The sequence below is a fragment of the Ranitomeya imitator genome, chromosome 7 (genome assembly GCF_032444005.1).
Source record: "Ranitomeya imitator isolate aRanImi1 chromosome 7, aRanImi1.pri, whole genome shotgun sequence".
Lineage (NCBI taxonomy): Eukaryota > Metazoa > Chordata > Amphibia > Anura > Dendrobatidae > Ranitomeya > Ranitomeya imitator.
In genome coordinates, this window is record NC_091288.1 from 197,239,530 (window position 1) to 197,265,682 (window position 26,153).

At 46.8% G+C, this 26,153-nt stretch overlaps 1 protein-coding gene and 1 long non-coding RNA gene across 2 annotated transcripts in view; both read right to left on the bottom strand.

Annotated features, from left to right (window-relative positions):
- The window catches only part of MAD1L1 (mitotic arrest deficient 1 like 1), a 740,224-nt gene extending 725,664 nt beyond the window's left edge, over window positions 1–14,560 (bottom strand). Inside the window, exons 1-9 of the mRNA XM_069734326.1 lie at window positions 14,459–14,560; window positions 11,592–11,765; window positions 9,524–9,664; window positions 8,108–8,287; window positions 7,456–7,580; window positions 6,517–6,598; window positions 5,512–5,642; window positions 3,402–3,516; window positions 2,386–2,447 (exon numbers count right to left, since the gene is read on the bottom strand). Of these exons, the coding sequence (XP_069590427.1) occupies window positions 2,386–2,447; window positions 3,402–3,516; window positions 5,512–5,642; window positions 6,517–6,598; window positions 7,456–7,580; window positions 8,108–8,287; window positions 9,524–9,664; window positions 11,592–11,744 (989 nt within the window). The 5' untranslated portion in view covers window positions 11,745–11,765; window positions 14,459–14,560. The remainder of the gene's footprint in view (window positions 1–2,385; window positions 2,448–3,401; window positions 3,517–5,511; window positions 5,643–6,516; window positions 6,599–7,455; window positions 7,581–8,107; window positions 8,288–9,523; window positions 9,665–11,591; window positions 11,766–14,458) is intronic.
- A 6,493-nt stretch (window positions 14,561–21,053) lies between these two features.
- LOC138645213 (uncharacterized) lies at window positions 21,054–24,879 on the bottom strand. Its single transcript, XR_011314717.1, has 2 exons — window positions 24,768–24,879; window positions 21,054–22,237 (listed from the first exon to the last, which is right to left on the bottom strand). It is a non-coding gene; the product is annotated as an uncharacterized lncRNA (long non-coding RNA).
- Window positions 24,880–26,153: the final 1,274 nt, after the last annotated feature.

The window sequence follows — 26,153 nt, forward strand, 5'->3', positions numbered from 1 at the left end:
GAAAAAAAAAATTAAAAATTAAAAACCTTGTCACTCATTTTCATTTGTCTCCCGCTGCTAAATTACTTCATTAAACACGAACAGCTTGAAGTAAGTAAAAGCTTTTTTTTTTTTTCTTTCCACCAACCAGAAAGTCACTTAGGTGGAATACCAGGGGAAGGACAGCGGCGAGGGGAGGACGGGCGGCGTACTGGCGCCAGCATCCGTCAGAAGGGGCGCCTCGCCGCACGCAGGAAGGGTCGGGGGGAGGGCTGGAGTGACAGATGCTGGTGATTACGAGGACGATCGTCAACACATATGGATCCATTATAATTGGATTTCTTTATGAGCAGAAGGAGGCAAAAAGTAATTTACTGGTAAATCACCGGCTCTTCATATCCCCATTTAGAAAGAAGTAAGTAATGGAGGAAAGATGCTATTATTCCCGTAAAATAAAACCCTTCCTTTATTCTTCATAGGCTGTAAAATGACTGCGGATCAGTTAGCAGTTTAGCACCTTACATTCTAGGGAACGTTCCCATCTGCTGCGATCTGTATCACTGACATTATACTCCAGAGCTGCATTCACAATTCTGCTGGTTGCCATTTAAATTCACGTCATTAAAATCAGAGCGAAGCTCTTGTAAAGCAGCGACGCCGTCCTGTACAGTGCGTGGCGTAAAGGTGACGATTCTCACAAAGTCTGTGCAGACACTGAACAAGCAGATACCACGTTCGGTTTTGCCATCTCGTGACATTTCGAGGAAGTGCACGATGCATTTACAAGTAATCTGTCAGCACAAACTGTTCAGACCAAGCACAAGCGCTCAGTGCGTCCTTGTTATTTTATTGCTCTAACCTTGTTTTTAAAAATTCTGGACAACCCCATTGAAAAGAGAGTTTGCCAACACAAAATGACTGTTCAAACCAAGCACAAAGGCTCAGTGCACCCTTAGTGTGGCCAAACAGTTTAGGGTGCTTTCCATCCATCTGTGCCCTCCTCTAGCTCCTGTGGAGCCAAAGGCGTAAATTAAAGAAGAGAAAGGCTGAGATAGATGGAAATCGAGCTGGTGGGAAGATGCGCTGAAATGTTTGGCCACACAAAGCCTTTGTGCTTGGTTTGAACAGTCATTTTGTGCTGAAAGGGATTACTAAAAGCTTGAACAGCTGGAAAGGCGTTAACTATTACTTACCTGTTCAATCCTGTATTGCCACGGTGGTCCCCGCTGGTCCTGCGTCAATTACATCATTCATGTGACCACTGCAGCCAATCACCTGCCTCAGTCTAGTTTATAGTGGTAAGTCTACAGCGGAGGACCCCTCCTAACATCTTCTGTTAGGAGACACTTGCATACCAAAATTACTCAAGCTTTAGTCCCCTTAATACGGTCCACCCTATCGGGAAGCACCACCCCTGGATCTTACAGAATGACAAATACTGGAGGTAAATGTTTCACCTTACAGGGTTTGTCAGGGACCGATCTACTGATGACCTTTCCTTGGGATAGATTATCAATATGAGATCGGTGGGTGTCCCACACGGATCCACAGAAATCTGCTCTGCGAGAAGAGAGATACAAGCGGAGTACGGGCCCCGCATATCACTTATATCAAGGAGGCATGAGTGTCGGGAAGCTCTCATTCCTTTGGGGTCCAAATCATCAGAGTTCCTATGATTATGAAAACACCCTTTTTGCCATCGAATGACATGTCCTTTTGGTAAGGGAAACAAACTCGCCCTTAACATGGAGGATGTGTTTGACTTTGTGATTAAAGGTCCGAATCCAGCTTAGCATCCACTCGGACTCCGACAGGTGTTCCCCAGGACTTTGGACGGGGCACAATCTTGCTCCATAGTGGCTCTATCCCGAGACACAGGATGATGAAGCAGATCTCTGTGAGAAGACCCTCGGAAAGACAGCCGGAAGCTGAAAAATTTATTTTCGGGAGGCTGCAGAAATGGACAGCAGTCCGAGATGGCAAGGCTTAGAGTGTCTCAATCCTGGTCTGGAAGAGACTGTGGTACAGAGGACCTCGGACATAGACCGGACCTCATCAGGTCATCAGTTCGTGCTAATCCCTCTTGGAAAGATGATGCTGACATAATAAATACAATTTAACTATTTTATATCATATGGCAATCTCATTTAAGGGCATAAAAATTAGAAAGTTTAAAATTTTCAAATTTTTGGAAATTTTCACACAAAAAACCCCCCACAAATATGGAACTGACAAAGTACAATTGGTCACGAAAAAGAAAATCTGAGAATCACTTGGATAGGAAGAAGCAATCCAGAGTTAATCGATTAGTAAAGTACAGCGGGTCAGGTTATCCCGCGGACGTCAGTGTAGATTTCGGCCTATGTACAGAGTCATACCCCACAGGATCATACATTAGGCACTTACTTGATGCTGAGACCAGTCATTTGCTCCATGCTTTCCCAGCCCTTTAACTTCTTAAGTATTTTCTATATAATACAAAAATTACACTCAGAAAATATTTCTCCGCAGACAAGCAGATTTCTTTTTTTTTTTTTTTTTTAAATCGGTAGAATGTATAACATAGGAATAAGCATTTATTGACTAACATAAAAACGGAATTCACAAACACTTTCATTGAGGCATTTTTGAGAAGAAAACTCTGAATCCACATGTTTCTACAGCACCTTCCCGTAAAAACATGGAACATCCTTTCTGTGAATGGAGCGGACTCAGGAGCTGGGCACGCTCCATACACAGAAGGCGTTGGCTGAATTATAGCGCTGAAACTTGCCTGCAGTCAATTAATTTATATACAAGACTTTTTATTACGAGGGCAAAATTCGTAAGAATTTTTTGGATTTTTCCCCTCCTTTTTATTTTTTTGTGTTTATTTCATATGTGTGCCATCTATCCATAAATTCATAAAAGACCTTTCGGAAGCATTTTAACATTTAACTACCTCTATAATTGGGACTGACTGGGTCTCCCAGGACTCTGCAGCACCTGTTCCCTTCCAATGGCCGACGAGTCCTGAGGAGGAAGCACTGTCAGTGCTTCCTATTCTGTATACAAAGTGTTCAGCCCTTTGTATACACTGATCAGGAAGGCAGAGACTATAATAAATCCTTCCTGCTTTCTATATGGAGAGTCTGGCTGTGTCTGACAATTATCTACTTGCTCCAGGAGCTGCTATACTTTGTAGTGACGTTTTAAAATGTCACTGCAAAGTATACTGTGGACCACCAGGATGTTTATTGTCTATGGGTGGCCTGGAAAAGTAGTGAAAAGCAAGTGAAATGTAGCACAACTAGGCCTAAACTAGACACTGCTTATTAGAGGCTCTACCCTCTGGGCTCATCGAGAGTCTCCACCTTATGTTATCAACATGGCAAATGGAGCACACTGAAAAGGATTGTTAGGATTATTTGGCAACTACTTACCTCTTTGTCCAGCTCTAGGGTCACCAGCTTTTCCTTCATCTGGTCATAGCGCTCAGCTGCTCTGCGCAGCGACTCCACCTCTTCTTTCAGCAGCGCATTATTTTCTCTCATTTCCCTGAATAAAGCGGAAGAAAATTAAATATATACTCATCTAAAGCAATAATCGTTAGTAGTTTTCCATCTAGTAATGTGATATTCGTTAGCTTTTTTAAAAGCCCGACGGTGGTAAAAAAAAAATTACAGATTTCTCAAAACTAGTGAGGAAAAAAAAATGACCCAGAATCTGATTATAATGGGGAACTTTCCTGTTTTTGGTCTGCTACACAAACGAGCTGTGACCTGCTCAGGACGTCCTGCTATGAGCCAGAACAGACATCTGCTCCAGTCACTGGCCTCCATGTAATATAACGTTTCCCGAGGCGGCCATGGCTTCCCACAGACACCCCATATTTTTGCCAGTGGGGCCAGGACAATTAGATAACGGCAAGATTGGCTTCTTCCATTGACGGAGTCCTATGCAAATGGGTATGGGGTACTTACACCAAAGCCCCCAACACTCTATCCAGCTAATATAAGTACAGGAGAAAACATATTAGTGTCTGTAAATCATTGGTGGAGAGAAGGCAGGAGAAGCCCTGGGTTCTTGAATAAATGAGGCACCATAATTGTGCTAAATTCTTATGAACCATTAGGGTATGTTCACACGTTCCTGATTTCCATCCTTTTTTTTTCAGGACTGAAACCGCAGCTCTTGGCAGAAAACGCAGGTCCTTTTTTTGGTCCTTTTTTTGTGCTTTTTTGATCCTTTTTTTTATGCAGTTTTCTATGCAGAGTCTGTGTGTTTTCTAGGAAGTTTTTTAGGGTTAAAATGGCTGAAAATACCCTAACCCTACCCCTACCCCTAACCCTAGTGGAAAAAAAAAAAAAAAAATTCTTAATTTTTTTATTGTCCCTACCTATGGGGGTGACAAAGGGGGGGGTGTCATTTACTATTTTTTTATTTTGATCACTGAGATAGGTTATATCTCAGTGATCAAAATGCACTTTGGAACGAATCTGCCGGCCGGCAGATTCGGCGGGCGCACTGCGCATGCGCCCGCCATTTTGCAAGATGGCGGCGCCCAGGGAGAAGACGGCCGGACGGACACCGGGAGGCCGGGTAAGTATAAGGGGGGGATATTAGGGCACGGGGGGGGGGCATCGGAGCACGGGGAGGGGGCATCGGAGCATGGGGGGGTGGGATCGGGGCAGCCACACTCCGCCCACGCACTTCCGCCCGCTTCCCCGCACTTCCTGCTGCAGCGGTTCGGCACCACAAACCGCAATAAAACCCGCAGATATATTTTTGATCTGCGGGTTTTACTGCGGGTTTGACCTCACAATGGAGGTCTATGGGTGCAGAACCGCTGCGGCTCCGAAAAAAGAAGTGACATGCTCCTTTTTTCCCGCAGCTATTCAGCGCGGCTTTTTTTTTTTAATTCAGGATCATGTGCACAGCGGTTCCTGTTTTCCATAGGGTAAATTGTACTGTACCCTGCATGGAAAACAGCTGCGGAACCGCAGCGGCAAAAACGCTGCGGTTCCGCAGTAAAAAATGCACTGTGTGAACATGGCCTTACACTAACAATATTTTTGTGCTGCTTTTTGTATTTATTTATTTTTTTATTAAGCCGGTTGCCTGTGCACAGGTATTTGATGACCTATCTACAAGACAGTAGATCGATGGAGGGCAGTCAACCAGAACCAGCACAGATCAGCTGTTTGTTTGGGTTTTTTTGTGTACGGCGTTTAGATGTAGATGTTTTGGATGGAGCTGCTGAGCGCAGGTCCAATTAAATCGTAGTGGACGCTGCAAGGTACTGGAGCACATCATCTATTCAAAAGTACATGGCCGCAGCGGCTGCTACACTGTGAATGGAGCTGCGCTCATCTGTCTGGCACCGAAGCCAAGAAAAATAAAATAATAAAGTTGATCTATGGAGGTACAAGTTGTCAGATACCCAGTCAATTCCATTAAATCCACCATCCTTAGGCATTGCCCTTAATTAGAATGTCATTGACTCGCTGCCACCAGGGGGCGCAGTTAGAGAGACAACCCCCAATGATTTACCTGTGGTACGAATTCTCTTCCCTCAGCTGCTGTAGTTCCCTCTCCATCTTCGGTAGTTTGTCCAGGTCAGACTTCATGCTCTTCACAATGGTGGCATCCTGCTCCTGAGATGTCAGCTTCTGCTCCAAGGTCTGTGCATGGTAAAACGAGCAAGTTATTGTCAACCTGTTTTTATCTTTGGATAAACCCCAATGTCTTCAAGAAATCATGTGTCCTACGTTGGGACAGCTACTTGTGCTATGACATGGGGTAAACCGTTAAGTCATTTTTGATCAGATGGACCATTCCCACAGAACACAGACCAATCCAAGAGAATGGAGTAGTCCAGATGCAGCAAGCTTTACCCAAATCTATCTTTTGGATGTGGCTTGACCACTAGAATAAACAAAACGACATACAGACACCACCCCTTATGTCAATTTAATGTATAACAAACCAATTCTTGTTAGTAAAGCACCACTCCAGTATTTTGGGTTTTTTTCACTGTTGGAGTGGCGCTTTAAATCTAAGCCCCTGCCCCGTCTCATACTCACATTATGACTTCTTCCCCATTTTTTGGTGCAGCTTCAGTCCCCGGCATCATCTTCTGACAGCAGCTTCTGACTGGCCGGAAGTCAGAAGTTACATCACAAGCTTTCAATGCAAGTCTATGCGAGCCAGAACGAGGTCCTCATAGACCTACATTATAAAGTGACCCCCGGCTCGCTCCAGCAAACACTGGAGACCGACCGGAGAGGCGGCAATAGAAGGAGAAGACGCCAGAAGGAAAGTATGAAGGTAAGGGCTGGGGACTTAGATTTGAAGCAGCACTCCAGTGTAAAATAAAAAAAACTCGCTGGAGTGGTGCTTCCACATAAGAAACTGTATTTGGTCTTGAAAAATTGTTTCAAACGTTGATGCATTAAATCACGGACAGGAGTAAGGAAGACAATGTGGATGAAAAATGCAGGATTTTACATAAACCTGTCTGGACCTCGGCCTTACAATTATCTGTAATTTACCTACCTTTATCTTTAATTCATAGTCTGCATTTAACGCCTGAAGTTCCTGCAAAGCCTGTGTGGTCTGACTGCCGTCCTGCAGCTTCCTGCAATACATACAAGTACACATGAACAGTGATATTATTATTATTATTATAATCATCATCATCAGTCATTTATCCAGCCATAGATTTATTCCCCAATTACATCTATGCAAGTTTTCCATTTATATTATGAATGCAGAGTAGTAAAATGGAATAATAAGTATGAAGGTGCATTCACAGCCCTGGTTACCTACATTCTGTTGCGCTTACCTTGCCACAATTTTGTGTTTTGTTTTTTTTACAAACCCAATGCTAAGCATTTTTATGCAAAACTATAAGGCCTTTTTCCCTCATATGTGAAAATAAAAACAGATGACATTTATGTCAGTGTGCATTTTTATCATCAATGATTTCCTCGCATGTTATAAAAAAAAAAAAAAAAAAGACAAAAATAAAAACGGACAGTACACGGATGGCATCCTTGTACAGTCTAATTTTCATGGATATATAGACTTGTAATGACATGAGGACATCTCCATAATGTGTACGTATTCTATATGTGAAAAACACGGGTATAACATGTATGTGATATACAAAAGTCTGAATGAGCCTTAAAGGGGGCTGCGCAAGTTTTTCAACTAAAAACGCACGTCGGGACTAAGCCAGGTCCTCTGGGACATCAACCTATACAAAATGGGTAAGCACCCGGCTAAAGGTATATACGTTCTATATTAAACTTGCTATATCACTATGGTAGTAGAGATTATATCCTATGGCAGTGGAATTTTTTCTTGTTGCGAGTTTCAACTTCCTAGAACTTTCCAGACGTGGAAGCACCTTGTCCGGCTTATTTTAGGCTTGGGATGTGTTCACACACAAACATACATCAATTGTATAGCCCTCGTGCAGTCGACACTTACTTGCGCTGAATTTCTAGGTGTTCGCTAAGCTCCTGCTTCTCGGACTCCTGGGTTTTTAGCTGCATTTCTAGATTCATGGTCTTTAACTGGAGTTCAGACATTTTCCCCTTTAACACCGAGATGGCCTAAATAAATATGTTAAAATATATATATTGGAGTACACTGGAGGGCAAGCGACAACGGACAAGACTTCATTATTGACAGCAGTATCTATCCATACAGGAGGGTCCCTATGGCCTTATTCAGAGGTCAGGTTTTTTTATTTTTGCATACGAGAGAAAACATACATCGGAGTGCAGTCTGACGTTTCCATGGACTCAGTAATTTGCACGGTCGAGTGTGATCCAAACATCGGATGGAAAGAATAGGAGAACCGAAATCCATTCAGTTCCTTATGTTACCAACCTCTGCCCTTGAGGAGCATTAAATGGTTGCCAAGTCCTACAGAAATCGTCAGGTCAAAATAGCAGCAAAATGTGAGGAGTATGGCCGAGGCTCATTTACTTCTCTTCTACATGAAGTCAATATGTCAATATGTCCAACAATGATTATTTACAGCCCAACAGAAAATGAATGAAGCCGCGGAGCACAGCCGTGACCCTCGCTCCGAGAAATCGGGGAACACTAACTCCACTATGGATTTCCCTGTTACCTCGTTAGCCTCCGCCAGTTTGTCCTCTTTTTCCACCAGCCTCTTGCTCTGCGATTCCATCGTCTTCTTATAGGACTTGTTCATTTCAAACTGTTCCTGGAGTTTACTCTGAAAATCCATTTCCTTCTCCTCTAAAGTTTTGATGCGAGTAAGAAGCTCTTGGTTCTTGTCTGCTTCCCGCTGGAAAGAAAAATGACACTTTCCATAACAACATTTTTTCCCCCCCAATAAAAGTTCATAATCCTTTAATTTTGCAATCCGGGGCTAAGTAATTAGTAAATGGAGGGTAATTACTGTCTGATTATGTGCTGACCGCCTGAAAACATTGTTTGATTATGCTATATTACAACATAGACTAAAGGAAGGAGAGTTCAACAAGAATTTAACATTGAGCTTTGAAAAAAAATAAAAAATACACAGGCGCTCGGTGCACCCTTGGTGCGGCCAGGCAGTTCATTGCACCTTCTCACCTACCTGGTTCCCATCTAATGCCGCACTTCTCTGGCTCAATAAAGCCAGAGCTGTCAATAAAAAAAAAGAGACAGGGGGAGGAGATAGATAAAAAAAAAACCAAATAGGTGGGAAAGTGAACTGAACTGTTTGGCCACACCTTGGGTGCACTGAGCGCCTGTGCTTGGTTTGAACAGTCAATCTGTGCTAACAGACTAACTTCGAAATTGGTGAACGCCCCACTGCCGGTAACACCACTGAGCGCCAGACCAGAAAACTTGTAGCCCCATTCTAATAGAAAGGGAAAGAGTCTAGCTCAAAGAAAAGGCTCTTTATTTAGATATCCTTTGTATGAATTTTATCTGTTAAGATGAAGGCAAATGACTTGGCGCTAATATAGCCTTGGTGCTAATATAGCCTTGGTATCAGCATCAATACATCTCCAATATACTCTCCTGGTCATGTAAAGGATGGTGTGAATTTATATTCTATACAGGTATATACATTTATTTGTATGGGAAGTCTGACAAACTCTCCACTGAAAGCAGCACTTGATGGCACCTCATTCTCCAAGACAGATGCAAATCCCATTGGTCGAGTCTCCTATACATTTATGACATATTATGTGGATACACCATAAACGCTTTATACGGTTTTTCCCAAGATTCTAAGTAATCCCCTTTCCACAGGATAAGGGATAATGTTGTGATCGCTGGGGGTCCGGCTCTGCAGAGAGAGTTGTGCTCGTTTGCGCTCTGCTCTCGGAATACAGCAGAAAGCCGAGTGCAACCAGTGTACGGATAAGCATCGAATTAGGGAACCGACCTACCCCCTGAAACTACTAGAAAGGTTTCCGTTCTGAAAAATGTTCCCAAGATGAAAGCATTTCTGAGTAATATCCCCACCCAACGGTATTGGTCACATAGAGAAGCCATGACCCCGATTGTTTCCCAGCAGATATCCCACCTCATAGTTCCAGGCATTGGTACTGGCTTCTTTTTCCAGCTCGATACGAGCCCGCTTGTGGCTCAGGTCCATCTGGATCTTTTCTCGTTCCACCTGAATAAGGTGCGATTTTGAGCGGATCTGTGCAGCTTTGTCCTCCAGCTGGAAGAAAAGAAGTAAAAGATTTAAAAAAAAAAAAAGCTTTTTTTTTTCTTATGTGAAATGTGTATTTATTGTGCATATGTAGGTAGCATTAGTAATATTCTTATAACCACAGGATGGTATACATGTCATTCAGCGGGTGAGGTTGTGTGGAGAGGGCTCAGGAGCTCAGCTTGCTCCACACAGGGCAGATGCTGGATATTTTACAAAGCCGGTATAAGCCTCTAACACAGTGTTCCCCAACTCCGGTCCTCAAGAGCCACCAACAGGTCATGTTTTCAGTACTTCCTTAGCATTGCACAGGTGAGAATTGCATCACCTGGACAGGCAAGCATTCAATCACCTGTGCAATACTAAGGCTAGGTTCACATTGCGTTAGGGAATGCGCTAAATGGATTGCGCTAACGCAATGTCCAAAAAGTGATCGCGTTTGGCGATCCCGCTAGCACAGATGCCCGATCTGCGCTAGCGAAGAACGGACCCTGAACGCTGCAAGCAGCGTTCGAGGGCCGTCTGAAAATAACGGGACATCGCTGACGCATGCAAAAAATGGCATACGTTAGCGATGCGTTAGCGATCCGTTAGCACATTGCGGTCAATGGGTGCGCTAATGAATCCGTTACATAGCGTTAATTGCGACAATTGCGCCATGTAACGGATTCCGTTAGCGGACACCCACTAACGCAATGTGAACCTAGCCTTAGGAAATCCTGAAAACATGACCTGTTGGTGGCTCTTGAGGACCAGAGTTGGGGAACACTGCTCTAACAGCAGCGATCAGAGTTGAGCTCAAGATCGCTGCCATAAAGCATAGAGATGCTGCGGTATTTACACCGCCACTCGAGCATTTTGGATTTTTTTTTCACTTTACCGCTTGAGTGAAGCTTCTAATCTCGTACTCTTACTCTCCCATGCCGCCAGCTTCATCTTTTATCACCGCCGCTCCAGTCGTTGTGTGTGGCCTACCGGATCGCTCCATGGAGTATTCCAGAGGTCCCTCTTCAGTGTAAGTGTATGACAGCATCGTTCTGGCTCTCAGACTTGCATCGAGAGCTCGACTTCCGGCCAGTCAGGAATTGCAGTCAAAAGATGGAGACACGTGACTGGAGCAGCGCCGAAAAAAGATGAAGATGTTGGTGGACGAGTATAAGACTGGGGACACGGACCTTACATTAGAAGCACCACCCCAGCGAGGCAAAAACAAAAAACCGCTGGTGCGGCTGTCAACGCTCACACCAACAATAAGCTCCCCAAGACAGGACTGTGGTGGACTGATGGGTCACCATTACCTGCTATAGGTCACCATGAATGCCAACATGGTACTCCTGTGAAGCCATGCCACATGAAGAGCGTCATAGGAGACCATAATTTACACTTTATACTGCAGTACTGTCAAATTGCAATATATATCGTATTAGCGATCAGAGGTCCGCCATGGCGATAAAAAAAAAGGTTAAGAAGAAAAATGTAATATATGAAAGGATCGCCGCTCACCACAAAAGAAACATATTTGCTATTACCGCATATTTAAAAGTCCGCCCTACCAAAATATAAAATAAGTTAACCTGCACAATGAAGGTCGCGATGAGAAAATAAATCAAAATGACAAAATAGCAGATTTTCAGTAAAAAAAAATTCAATAATAAATGGTCAAGACATCTTAAGTAACGCAAGGTACTATCAATAAAACCTTCAGCTCGCTATGCAAAAAACGAGGTCCCACCTAGCTCCAAGAGAGATTGCAGACATACAGGACATTGTACACATTTTTTCACATGGTTGTAACGGGTCCATGATCGATCCACAAAAGTGGTGGACAGTGCACGTGCCAAAAGCGGATGTGAGAGCGGAAGAAGTTAGGTATTATACTGTGTGATTTCTGAAACACTGAAGCAAACCAGCACTAAATAAAGTACAAGACATTTACCAGAAACCTTTGCTGAAACTGCATCTGTAAAGAAGCCCCGATGGAGTCGGAGGTGTTGGCATTGGGGGGGGTATTCTCAAATGGCTGGGAGAGGAATTTATTAAAAGACCGGAGAGTGGAAAGAACAGTGGTGTTATCTTCCATTTCATCCATCTTGACGGTTTCCAAAAATACCTGTAAATAGAAATAGGGCAAAAAATATACATATATTGTACATACAAACACACGAATATATGTATAACACATACATATACATCTTAAATGGAGATCCTTACTAGTGATCAGCGGGCGTACAGGGATAAGGTGTTATCTGAGCATGCTCGGGTGCTAACCTAGTGACTTCGGAGGGCTCGAAAAATATGTTCGAGGCCGTGAGGCTGAATGTCTCACAGTGTGAGACAACCGCAACACAGGCAGAGATTGTCTAATAAAATCGGAAATCCCTGCATGTATTGTGTTTGTTGACTCATTTTTAGAGCACACCGAAGTCACTTGATTAGTACCCCAAGCATGCTCAGATAACACCTCCAAAAACACCCACCAAAAAAATCCAATGTGAACACAGCCTTAGCATTTCCTATCCTCCATAACTTGAAAAACCCAACAATCATCTTGATAGAGCAGCCTAAGTTTTTACCACTAAGAAATTCCAGATGTCTGACTGTTGGGGGGGAAAGATCACGTAGATAGGCCGAATATACTCAATAATAGACATTGTCATCTCTGTAAGAATCTAGTTGTTTGGCGCAGGATTTCACAAAACATCATCATGGAACCTGACCTGAACCAAAGCTTTAGGCCACGTTCCCATGTTCAGTATTTGGTCAGTATTTGATAGCCAAAACCAGGAGTGAACCAATCAGAGGTAAGGTAAGTATAAAGGTAAGTGCACACGGTCAGTAATTGGCAGTGCTTTAGACGCAGCACATATCCGCTGCCGGCTATTGAACGCAGATGATTCCGCATATGTTCATTGAACCGGGCGGAATGATCGTGTCCAATATATTGTAAGGGTGAGGTTTATCTTGCGGAGACTCACGTTGCCGCAAGATAAATTGACATGCTGCGGTCTGGAAAGACGCGCCACATGTCAGTCTCTGCGGGTGATCAGCGGGCGTCGATGTCTTTTACTGACAGTGGGAATATACCCTAATAAATACAGAAGTGGTGATGTGTTTCTATCACCCACTCCTGGCTTTGGCTTACAAATACTAATGTAAAAAACTGACCAAATACTGAATAAGTGAACGTGGCCTTAAAGTATATTAATTATCCCCTGTTCCTGTGGGTTCCGAAAGCTGAGACCCCCACTGATCCTGAGAACAGTCAAATATGTGCCCCTCCATTCCATTCATTTTCTATGGATCTGCTGGAGACTGAGTACAGAGCATCGAGAATAGTAGGGGTTCCAGATGTTGGACCCCCCCAAAACCTGGTTCGATAGCAGCTGCTGTGTGCTTTGCATAAAATAGACATATGTCAGTGACCAAAACTCAAAGTATCAGGCATGGCGACCACGCTCTGCTCATCACAACAGTAAGAGGAACAAAAACTCTCAACGTTTTCCGTTTGCTGTCAGTGAAAGGAAACATTTCATATTTAGAGCACAGCACGGTAAGTATCCGGCTGACCACAACGTTTTAGTCCAGATGCACCATGTGTCGGTAATATGTAACAATACAGAAACAAAAGTTTTATTCCGTGTCCAGAATAGTAAACCCACAAGGCTCACAGCCCCTGGTCACACCATGCTATGGTCTGATGTGAATTTCACCACTAAACCTCAGTGGATTTCTTGGCCCCGATTCATCAGGTCTTCGTTTTTAAGGTTATTTTTGTGTCCTGTTTTTTTGCCCTGCTTGATGAGTTTTGCACTAATTCAGATCTGCTTTTTTTCACATTACAAATCACATGATCCTCTAAAATGTCACACGGTCGTCAGCCATAGAAAACGTTTACTGAAGAGATACATAGGAGAGTATCTTTGTGAACGTAGCCGAACACCAAGTGATCAATACTACTAAGGTCCGGAGACTCACAGTCAATCCAGGAATTTATTTATTCCCCCCCCATGAAATTCACTTATGATAAAAATGGAAAAGGGGATTAAATAAATTAAAAAAAAAAAAAATGCTAATGTATGAGAATAAAACGGGCGTCTGAATGAGGCCTCACACAGGACGACGACTTCGTGCCAGCACGGATGACCCAATCACCGGATGGACGAGCGATCGCTGACGTGATCAATGGTCGCACGTTCACAGCTCATCTAAACAGACCTTATCTATAAGCAGCAGAACCTTATCTCCTGTTTTGGTACAATGTATCAGCGCAGGCGACCTCTCCAGTTACAGCAGACACCGGATACAATCGTTTCCGATTCTCAGGTCTTTAGATTCTCAGCCTTGTTATGTAGATGAAGGTGCTTCCATTCACAGACAGCAAGAAGAAATCTTAGAAATTCTGCAAAATGAAAGTGGCAGAACATTTCACGCCGTGGCGGTGGAGCTGCGTACACAGAACGAGGGCAGGTTTTATTGGTCATTTATGGAATCCGCACCCATAGTAATTCGTTACCCTCATACTAGACCCACAGAGAGGGCAGCAGCGCTCCTCCTGGGCCCAAGAGCTCACACTCTAGACAATGTCTGTCTATAGCAGTGCCAACCAGTGTTGGAACACGTGACCCAGCTGTGGCACTACAAGTCTCAGCATTCCTTGCCTTATATCACCAGCTGACCGTTACAGCTCCACATTAACATCACACACTGCGCACTCGTGTGTCTCACTCTCAAAGGAACAACTACTGCCATCATTCTGCCGTTATTCCGAAATATTAGGCAGGTAGACATAACGCTGCCACTCACCACCGCCTCCTCCTCACACTGCCCGGCGGGAAACCGCAGCCGGAACCAAAGCGAGCAGCCGCTGAAGACGTCGGGACTAGAACGGAGCTGCTCCTGAGGAAGGTGACGTCACCGGAAAGGGCGGAGCCTCAACACTACACTGTAAAGACCAAACCAGGAAGGGTTGAGCCTAGAGTGTATGGGCTCCTTCCAGGTCCTGACTGCAGCCCATACACTCTAGCCGGCTCACTGGTGAAGATGCTAGAGTGTATGGGCTCCTTCCTGGTTTCCTGACTGCAGCCCATACACTCTAGCCGGCTCACTGTGAAGATGCTAGAGTGTATGGGCTCCTTCCAGGTCCTGACTGCAGCCCATACATTGTAGCTGGCTCAGTACTGAAGATGCAAAAAAATATTTAGAATTGAGAGTCCTCAGTGGTTGATACCTTTTAATGGCTAACTGAAAAGATGGTAACAAATTGCAAGCTTTCGAGACTACACAGGTCTCTTCATCAGGCAAAGACTAAAACAAATTCTGAAGAATCACATATTTATGCACAACATAGTATAGGAAAAAAAAAAAAAAAAAAAAAACCATGGATAAGCCAGGTGACATGAAGCAGAATTACCATGGGTGATAAACAGTTACGTCCATAAATATTGGGCCAATTCTTAGATAAGGATTGTTTTATTGTCCTGTGATTAGGGTCTCTGTTTTAATGACCCTTCATGGTCTGAGGGGCAAGTTCCTTAGTTGATGTAAAAAGACATAAATCCATGTGACACATTCATTCCTGCATTAAGAGTGTCAAAGGTCGTCATCAGTTTATATTCCCAGACTCTCCTGTCTTTCTGCGATTTGAAGTTTCCTTTCAATACAAGTAATTTCATGTCCATAATGTTATGATTTGGGAGACAGAAATGTATTGCCACCGGTAGATCCATTCTTTTTTCTCTTATTGTATGGCGATGGGAGTTCATTCTTGTTCTAAGCTTCTGCCCTGTCTCCCCCACATACAGACCCCCAGTTGGACATTTAGTACATATAATTAGGTACACCACATTAGAAGTGACGCAGCTGAAAGTACCTGGGATCTTGTAGTCCTGATGTGAATTGGGGATCTTTATCTTGTCTGTGGTCATTATAAATGGACAGGTTTTACATTTTTTCTGGTTGCAAGGAAAGGTTCCTGCAGCTGTTGGAGAGGACAGGGAGCTCCTGACAATGATGCTTCTTAGATTTGGGGGCTGCCTAAAACACAGTAGTGGGGGGTCTGGAAAAATGGATTGTAATCGGGCATCTTTTTGCAGTAAAGGTTGTAATTTCCGTGCAGCTCCCCTTAGCACCTCCAGATTTGGGTTGTAGGTAACCACTAGAGGTACCCGGTTATTTTCTTCTTTAGTTTTGTAATGTAGCAGGTGATTCCTTGATATTCTGGTGGCTCTTGTGATCTACTGAAGATGCTAAACTGTATGGGCTCCTTCCAGGTGCCTGACTGCAGCCCATACAGTGTAGCAGGCTCACTACTGAAGATGCTAGAGTGTATGGGCTGCAGTCAGGTATATATTCCTGAAGATAGCAGACTTTATGGGCGGCTGCCTGGCCCTGACTGCAGTAAATACATGACACTAGACTGTATGTGCTCCTTCAAGGTATAAATTATTAAAACCAGCAGAATATATGGGCTCCTGCCAGGTCCTGACTGCAGCCCATACAGTCTAGTCAGCTCACTGGTGAAGACACTAGACTGTATGGGCTCCTGTCAGGTATATAGTATGGTAGATACAGACTGTACGGGCTCCTGTCAGGTATATAGTATGGTAGATACAGACTGTACGGGCTCCTGTCAGGTATGTATTATTGTAGATATAGACTGTCAGGTATATATTACTGATGATATCAGAATGTATGGGCCCCTGTCAGGTATATATTAGTGATGATATCAGAATGTATGGGCCCCTGTCAGGTATATATTACTGATGATATCAGAATGTATGGGCCCCTGTCAGGTATATATTACTGATGATATCAGAATGTACGGGCCCCTGTCAGGTATATATTATTGTAGATACAGACTGTACGGACTCCTGTCAGGTATATATTAGTGATGATATCAGAATGTATGGGCCCCTGTCAGGTATATATTAGTGATGATATCAGAATGTATGGGCCCCTGTCAGGTATATATTAGTGATGATATCAGAATGTATGGGCCCCTGTCAGGTATATATTACTGATGATATCAGAATGTATGGGCCCCTGTCAGGCATATATGCTGCGATTGTTCTCGTATGCCGATTCGGCATGAAAAAATAATCACAGATGTGATCTGCCCCATAGATTAACACTGGTCCGAGTGCCATGCGATGTTTTCTCACATAGCGCTCGTCCGTATTCTACGCTAGTGTGACCCCGGCCTTAAACTTATGAAGACACAGACCACCTGCAGCTCAGCCTTCATCAATATTTAAATTACAAGTTTTTCACCATCCAAAAAATGCTATTTTTTACCTAGTTCCATAGGTTTCTTAAAGGGAACCTGTCACCAGGTTTTCCCCATATATTGTACCACCAGAACCTATATGCCCTTATACACACCCTTCTACAGTGCTGTACCGTACATACCGTATATACTCGAGCATAAGCCGAGATTTTCAGCCCACTTTTTTGGGCTGAAAGTGACCCTCTCGGCTTATACTCAAGTCATTGTCGGCGAGGGAGGGGGAGCGGCGGCTGTCACATACTCACCTGCTCCCGGCGCGGTCCCTGCATGTCCGATGGTCTCCGGGCAGCTCTTCCTTTGTTCAACGGTCACGTGGAACCGCTCATTAATGAATATGGATGCATATTCATTACTTTAATGAGCTGTCCGTGACAGCTGAACATAGGAAGACGCTGCCGACTCCCGGAGACCATCTGACAGTGAGAAGCTGCCAGGGACCGCGTCGGGGGCAGGTGAGTATGACGGGGGAGGTGAGCATTGCGCGATATTCACCTCTCCCCTTTCCACCGCTGCGGGCCGCTCTGTCCTCTGGCTGTGACTGTTTAGGTCAGAGGGCACGATGACGTAGTTAGTGTGCGCGCTGCCCTCTGCCTGAACAGTCAGTGCAGAGGATGGAAGACAGAGCAGCGCGCAGCAGTGGAAAGTGCCGGGGGCCTGAGCGAAGAGAGGCGAGTATGTGTTTTTTTTTTATTTTATTCGCAGCAACAGCAAATGGGGCATAATGTGTGGAGCATCTCATGGGGCATAATCTATGGAGTAAAATCTATGGAGCATCTTATGGGGCCATCAACCTTTATGCAGCATTGTATGGGGCAAAAGTTTCTATGAAGCATCTTATGGGGCCATTATTAACATTTGTGCAGCATTATATGGGGCATATTTTAATATGGAGCATCTTATGGGGCCATCATAAACTTTATGGAGCATTATATGGGGCTCCTCATTCAATATGGATATTCAAAAACACTTAACCTACTGATGTCTCAATTAATTTTACTTTTATTGGTATCTATTTTTATTTTTGACATTTACCAGTAGCTGCTGCATTTTCCACCCTAAGGCTTATACTCGAGTCATTAAGTTTTCCCAGTTTTTTGTGGCAAAATTAGGGGGGGGGGGGGGGGGTGGTCAGCTTCTACTCGAGTATATACGGTATGTCCCTAAGCCAACGTGCATAATGTAAATAACTTCTTATACTCACCTACGGGGCGGTCCGGTGTTATGTTTGGCGCTGGTCTTCATCCGGCACAGTCCTTCCCGTGGATGATGTGTTCTACATCATCCACACAACCTCCCTCATCACGCTTCTGTGCAGGAACACTTCTCTGCCGAGCACAAAGCAAAGTACTGCAACGGGCAGAAAGAAGTGCGATGCACAGGAGCACGATGGAAGACACCGTGTGGATGACATAGGACGCGTCATCGACTCAAAGAAAGAAGGACGGTGATAGAAGAGGAGAAGGCCCTGGATTAAGACTAGCAAAGCCCATTGTATGGGGCTAGGCAAGTCTTAAGGGCATACAGATAGTGGTTGTGCTTTATAAAATGCTGTATATAAGGGTATACAGGCAGTGGGCCTACTATATATACACAGCATTCTAGAATGCTGTATATAAAGGCATATAGATAGTGGTCGTACTTTATGTGGGGGGGGGGGGGGCGGCGCAGAAACAATGTTTGAATACCCTGTAGTAAGTGAACGGCTACAGTGCAAGAAAATAAAGGGTACTTAGTTAACACTTTTTTGGGGGCCTGAGAAAGGAGTCAGAAAAGAGCATCGGGGCGGACGCGCTGCTGTGAATGTCAGTGTCTATATCTAGCACGGCATAATTTTCATAACCAGCAGAGGGAAAGCTGACAGCTGATGTTAATATTCTGGAAAGGAGCCAATAACCATAAAGGTTCCCAGGCTATTAATATCAGCTCACAGCTGTTTGCTTAGCCTTTACTGGCTATTTTACAGTGGGACACAAAATATTGACATGGGGTCCCCCTATAAAAGCTGTAGGCTGATATTAATAGTCTGTGAAGAGGCCATGGATATTGGCAGCCCCAGAGGCTAAAAACCATCAGCTCTCAGCCATCCCAGAAATGGCGCATCTTATAGATCTGCCAATTCTGGTACTTAGCCTCGCTCTTCCCACTTGCCCTGTAGCAGTGGGGCTCAGATTTGTGGGGTTGATGTCACCATTTTATTGTCAAGTAACATCAAGCCCACAGGTAAGTAATGGAGAGGCATCTATCAGACACCTCTCCATAAGTAAGCTGGCCTACTGTCACCTTACAATACAAAAGGTGACATTAACCCCTTATTACCCCATATGCCACCGCTACAGGGCAGTGAGAACAGAGGCTGAGTGCCAGAATTGGCGCATCTTACAGATGCACCTTTTCTGGGGTGGCAATAACCATGGTCCCTCTCTAGGCTATAATATCTGTCCTCAGTCACTGACTTTCCCTCTGTGGCACAGAAAATTGTGTGGGAGCCCATGCCAGTTTTTTCAGTGAAAACATTTTTATTAAATACATACAGGTCCCAAATTTTACACACACACACACTACTAACCGTATTAGTCACTGACCTATATAAATGTAACCGTTCTGCAATGGTTTACTGTATGTAAACCATGTCTCCTATCCTGCAATGATTTGACAGAAGCCGACAAATTAACTATTTGTAAATATTATAAGCTGTCAGTGTGATTTTACTGTACACTGCACCTGAATTGCAAGCCTTTAAAAGGACACCATTGCGTATTTCTCGCAAGTCAAACTGATGGCCTGTGTAGTATGAGTTTTTCTTGCATAAACAGACTTTCATTGGGGATTCTCGGCTGATATACGGTGCAAATCGCAGCATAGTGCAATTTCACTCGCACATATAATACGACCGTGAAAAAAAAAAAGTGATGGGAGCTGCCCAACAGATTAACATTGGTCCGAGTGCTATGCAATTTTTTTTTCTCGCATAGCACTCGTCCGTATTCCTCTCTAGTGTGACTCCGGCCTTAAAGGGAAAATCATTCAAAATTTGAAAATTTCAATTTTTTAAAATTTCTGATATTTTTACAAAATAAAGCAAAACATTAACCCAAGTTTATCATTAGCCCAAGTTTACCATTATCATAAAGTCTAATATGTCAGGAAAAAAAACAACCTCAAAATCAATGGAATATGTTGAAGCATTCCAGAGTTATTACTACATAAAGTGACACTGGTCAGATTTTAAAAAATTGGCCCCGTCACTGAGGGGTTAAATGCTTGTACAAGTGAACATTGTTTCAAAAGTGGTTTACCTGTCTAAGACTGGTTTCACACCAGCGTTCGGCAGCCTTCTTCCTCCGTTAAGCCCCACCCACTGCTACACCTCTTTAAGCTCCGCCTACGTCTGCATGCATCCCCTATCTTTAACATTGGGTACACAGGCACGTGTCGTTTTGACGATGCACTGAACTGCGTCGAACGCAACATGTTGCATTTTGTTGCGGTCGGCGCAGCATTAAAACAACGCATGCAGAGGCATCCGCTTGGCCTGCGTACCCAATGTTAAAGATAGGGTATGCAGGACGCATGCAGATGCAGGACGCATGCAGACGTAGGCGGAACTGAAGGAAGAGGTGCGGCATTGGGCGGGGCTTAACGGAGGAAGAAGGCTGCCATCCGCAGCCCTGCCGAATGCTGGTGTTAAACCAGCCCAAGGCTGTTATTATAGCACCTTACGTCTTACGCTAGGTTCACATTGCGTTAGTGCAATCCGTTAAGCGCATAGCGCTAGCGGATTGCGCTAACGCAATGTTTCTAGAGGGTCGGCGTTCACCCTCCCCGCTAGCGCAGATCCCTGATCTGCGGTAGCGAGGAACGGGCCTCAAAAGAACGGTACATCGCTAGCGCGTGCCGAAAATGGCATGCGCTAGTGATGCGCTTCAGCTAAAAGTAACATTGCTGTCCATGGGTGCGCTAACGGACCCGTTGCACGGCGTTAATTTCGACATTTTCGCCGTGCAACGCAGTCCGTTAGCGTTAACCCATTAACGCAATGTGAACCTAGCTTTACACAGATACATCATGGGCTTGTCCCGCCCTACGCATGAAATGAAAGACAAATACAATGTGGAGACTTAATCAGAGCAATGTTTTATTTACATTCAGAACTGGTTTAAGAGGTAAACAATTACCATTTCTCACAGAAATCTCAGACTTTTACTTATAGAAATACTGGATAAATATCATTTTAACAATAGATATAGAAATATTTCTAATTTTATAAAACTGCCTTTTTTTGCATAGAAAAACTTTATGCCTTTCCTTGTTTCATTTTATGCCTTTGCTTGTTTCATTTTATGCATTTCTAAAGTATTGTAAAAATGTAATATGCTGTTGGTGCATGCGGGCAGGACTGTCGGTAGGGTATGCGGCTCTGAAGCCCCCCCCCCCCCTCAGGCCTGCCTCCGGTGTCTGAGATTTCGGTGTCCCGGACCTGAGATCATAATACCGGCCTTGAATTGTGAAGGACACGGCAGCCGATCCTGAGAAACATCCAAGGTGGGAATGCCCCATCATGTCGAAGAGAGTCTGCTAGATCCAGGCCTAGCAGACCAGTACTGGTGGGTTCATGGATGCCAGGAGGGAGCTGGCCTAAAGGAAGGTCTCGTCTTTTCCTGGCGGGTCAGGAAGTTGTCCCGTCGTTTTTTTTTTTTTGGACAGAACATTTCCAAAACAACCAAATTTGAACAGATCTCTTGGGAGGCAGACTTTAGTCCTCTGTTGCAGAAGCGAAGTACTCTTAAACTGATAGGCGCAGAGTAGGACGCACTAGAAAGTTGGCGTGCATGATTGTTCAGGGCGCTGGCGGTGTGGACCGGCCACCAGAGAAGGCCTAGACCAAAGCCTGGATATTTTAAGAGCAAGGTCACTGGAGCCTCTGGAAAACGTGGAGGCTGCATGAATAGGAAGGTTTCCTCAGGAGACGTCCACATTGCTCAGGGGAAAACTAGGACATATTTGTCCTGTGTTTTTTTTTTTTTTTTAAAGTAGCCCCCTTACTGCCTCGTAGGATATACCAGTCCTTAAGATCACAAATCCTTTTTCGCAGGGCGATGATGAAGATGGGCATGGAATAACCTGGACGCAGAGAGGCGAGAGGGTAGGGCGATTCGTGGCATGAACGGTCCTCCGGGGAACCCCAAGCACTCTTGATGTGTTAGGGCCTTGCCTCGTAGACCACAGATGATATGGTAGTGACAATTCTAGGTGGGAGATTAGAGTGACAATTCCACTGTCGCCCTCAAAAGCCATATCTGGGAAGAAAAAAAAAAATTAAAAAGAAAAATCGTTAATAAAAAAACCTCCCAAAACCTAAGGCCTAAACTGGGCTGGGCGGTCCAGACCCATGTCTTCCTCCTACTGACATTAAGTTAAAACAGATTAGCTTCGTGCTAGTTGGTGGTGTACCCTCCTCTACAGGAAATACCTAAATTTTTTTTTTGCATAGCATAAGCAGCATACACCCATTTTTTTTTTTGTGTACCCCAATGAAGCATTAGCTCCCCCACATCAACCAGAAGGCCACACAGCATAACCTCACTCCTCCAGTCAGAAACCTCCACCTCACATTAACCAGCGGACCCCACAGGATAAACCCAAAGCCCACCAGACATTCCCTCCCACAAGCGTAAATCCCCATATGACGCCCCCTGCCCCCAACCATAAATCCCATCAGACACCCCCCCAATCGGATGCCACCCCAGCTTAACCCCCCAGCATAAACCCCCATCGGACGTCCACCCCTCCTCCAAGCATTACTCCCATCGCACACCACGCCCACCCAATAATAAACCCCCACCGGACGGCCAAACCCCCACAGGATGTGGACCCCCCCATCCAGCACACACCCCCATCAGACGCGGACACCCCACCCAGCACAAACCCCCCATCGGACGTCCACCCCCGACCCAGCCTAAACTCTTATCGGACGTCCACTCCACCCAGCCTAAGCCCTCATCAGCCCCCCAAACCCAACCCATAAATAAGCAGGTCGCCCCCCAATAAAGGGGATCCCTCCGTAAGCGGCAGGTCGCCTCCCCACGTCCCACCACAGGCAGGTCGCCTCCCCACAGGCAGGTCGCCTCCCCACAGGCAGGTCGCCTCCCCACAGGCAGGTCGCCTCCCCACAGGCAGGTCGCCTCCCCACAGGCAGGTCGCCTCCCCACAGGCAGGTCGCCTCCCCACAGGCAGGTCGCCTCCCCACAGGCAGGTCGCCTCCCCACAGGCAGGTCGCCTCCCCACGTCCCACCACAGGCAGGTCGCCTCCCCACGTCCCACCACAGGCAGGTCGCCTCCCCACGTCCCACCACAGGCAGGTCGCCTCCCCACGTCCCACCACAGGCAGGTCGCCTCCCCACGTCCCACCACAGGCAGGTCGCCTCCCCACGTCCCACCACAGGCAGGTCGCCTCCCCACGTCCCACCACAGGCAGGTCGCCTCCCCACGTCCCATCACAGGCAGGTCGCCTCCCCACGTCCCACCACAGGGGTCCCCCAATAGCCTGCAGCAGGTCTCCCCCCACATCCCACAAGCAGATAGCCCTCAAATCCCACAACAGGGGTCCCCCACTAAAAGGGGTCCACCCCGTAAGCAGGTCACCTCCAAACCCCACCACAGGGGTCCCCCCCAACAGCCAGCAGGTGCCCCCCAAAATCCAACCACAGGGGTCCCCCACAATAGTCAGCAGCAGCAGGTGCCCCCCAAAATCCCACCACAGGGGTCCCACCACAATAGCCAGCAGCAGCAGGTGCCCCCCACAACAGCCAGCAGCAGTAGGTGCCCCCCCAAATCTCACCACAGGGGTCCCCCCACAACATCCCACCACAGGGGTCCCCCACAACATCCAGCAGCAGCGGTGCCCCCCCAAAAAGCCCACGACGGGGGTCCCCCACAACAGCCAGCAGCAGCGGTGCCCCCCCCAAGAGCCCACCACGGGGATCCCCCACAACAGCAGCGGTGCCCCCCCCACAAAGCCCACCACGGGGGTCCCCCACAGCAGCAACGGTGCCCCCCCACAAAGCCTACCACAGAGGTCCCCCACAGCAGCAGCGGTGCCCCCCCCCCACAAAGCCCACCACAGGGGTCCCCCAAAGCAGCAGCGGTGCCCCCCCACAAAGCCCACCATGGGGGTCCCCCACAGCAGCAGCGGTGCCCCCCCCCACAAAGCCCACCACGGGGATTCCCCACAGCAGCAGCGGTGCCCCCCCACCACAGGGGTCCCCGACAGCAGCAGCGGTGCCCCCCCCCCCCCACAAAGCCCACCACGGGGGTCCCCCACAGCAGCAGCGGTGCCCCCCCACCACGGGGGTCCCCCACAGCAGCAGCGGTGCCCCCCCCACCACGGGGGTCCCCCACAGCAGCAGCGGTGCCCCCCACCACCACGGGGGTCCCCCACAGCAGCAGCGGTGCCCCCCACCACCACGGGGGTCCCCCACAACAGCCGGCAGCAGCGGTGCCCCCCCACAAAGCCCACCACAGGGGTCCCCCACAGCAGCAGCGGTGCCCCCCCACAAAGCCCACCATGGGGGTCCCCCACAGCAGCAGCGGTACCCCCCCCACAAAGCCCACCACGGGGGTCCCCCACAGCAGCAGCGGTGCCCCCCCCCACAAAGCCCACCACGGGGGTCCCCCACAGCAGCAGCGGTGCCCCCCCCACAAAGCCCACCACGGGGGTCCCCCACAGCAGCAGCGGTGCCCCCCACACAGACAAGCAGGTCGCCCACCACAGAGCCTCCCCCCAATAGCGAGCAGCAAGTAGCATTTTTTCACCCTGAAACCACTAACCTCCATGTGCCATGGCGTCCACAAGCTAGAATCATGCTGCTTTGCTTTGCCGCCTTCATGATGTGACTGAAAACACGCCCCTTCCCAATAGGACACGCCCCCCGGAAATGACGTCACACATGGAAGGAGCCCATACACTCTAGCATTTACCTACCAGGAAGTGGCAACTGGCAACTTGGAGGAGAGATACTGCAGGAGGGGGGTTGTGACTGTATATAGGGATTCTGAGAGGAGAGATACTGCAAGAGGGGGGCTGTGACTATATAGGGAGGCTGAGAGGAGAGATACTGCAGGAAGGGGGCTGTGACTGTATATAGGGAGAGTGAGGAGAGGTACTGCAGGAGGGGGGCTGTGACTGTATATAGGGAGAGTGAGAAGAGAGGTACTGCAGGAGGGGGGCTGTGGCTCACGGAGGCTGAGAGGAGAGATACTGCAGGAGGGGGGCTGTGACTGTATATAGGGAGGCTGAGAGGAGAGATACTGCAGGAGGAGGGCTGTGACTATATAGGGAGGCTGAGAGAGATACTGCAGGAGGGGGGCTGTGACTATATAGGGAGACAGAGGAGAGATACTGCAGGAGGGGGGCTGTGACTGTATATAGGAAGAGTGAGAGGAGAGACTGCAGGAGGGGGGCTGTGACTATATAGGGAGGCTGAGAGAGATACTGCAGGAGGGGGGCTGTGACTGTATATAGGGAGACTGAGAAGAGAGATACTGCAGGAGGGGGGCTGTGACTATATAGGGAGACAGAGGAGAGATACTGCAGGAGGGGGGCTGTGACTGTATATAGGAAGAGTGAGAGGAGAGACTGCAGGAGGGGGGCTGTGACTATATAGGGAGGCTGAGAGAGATACTGCAGGAGGGGGGCTGTGATTGTATATAGGGAGACTGAGAGGAGAGATACTGCAGGAGGGGGGCTGTGACTATATAGGGAGACAGAGGAGAGATACTGCAGGAGGGGGGCTGTGACTGTATATAGGAAGAGTGAGAGGAGAGACTGCAGGAGGGGGGCTGTGACTATATAGGGAGGCTGAGAGGAGAGATACTGCAGGAAGGGGGCTGTGACTGTATATAGGGAGAGTGAGAAGAGAGGTACTGCAGGAGGGGGGCTGTGACTCACGGAGGCTGAGAGGAGAGATACTGCAGGAGGGGGGCTGTGACTGTATATAGGGAGGCTGAGAGGAGAGATACTGCAGGAGGAGGGCTGTGACTATATAGGGAGGCTGAGAGGAGAGATACTGCAGGAGGGGGGCTGTGACTATATAGGGAGGCTGAGAGGAGAGATACTGCAGGAGGGGGGCTGTGACTATATAGGGAGGCTGAGAGGAGAGATACTGCAGGAGGGGGCTGTAACTATATAGGGAGGCTGAGAGGAGAGATACTGCA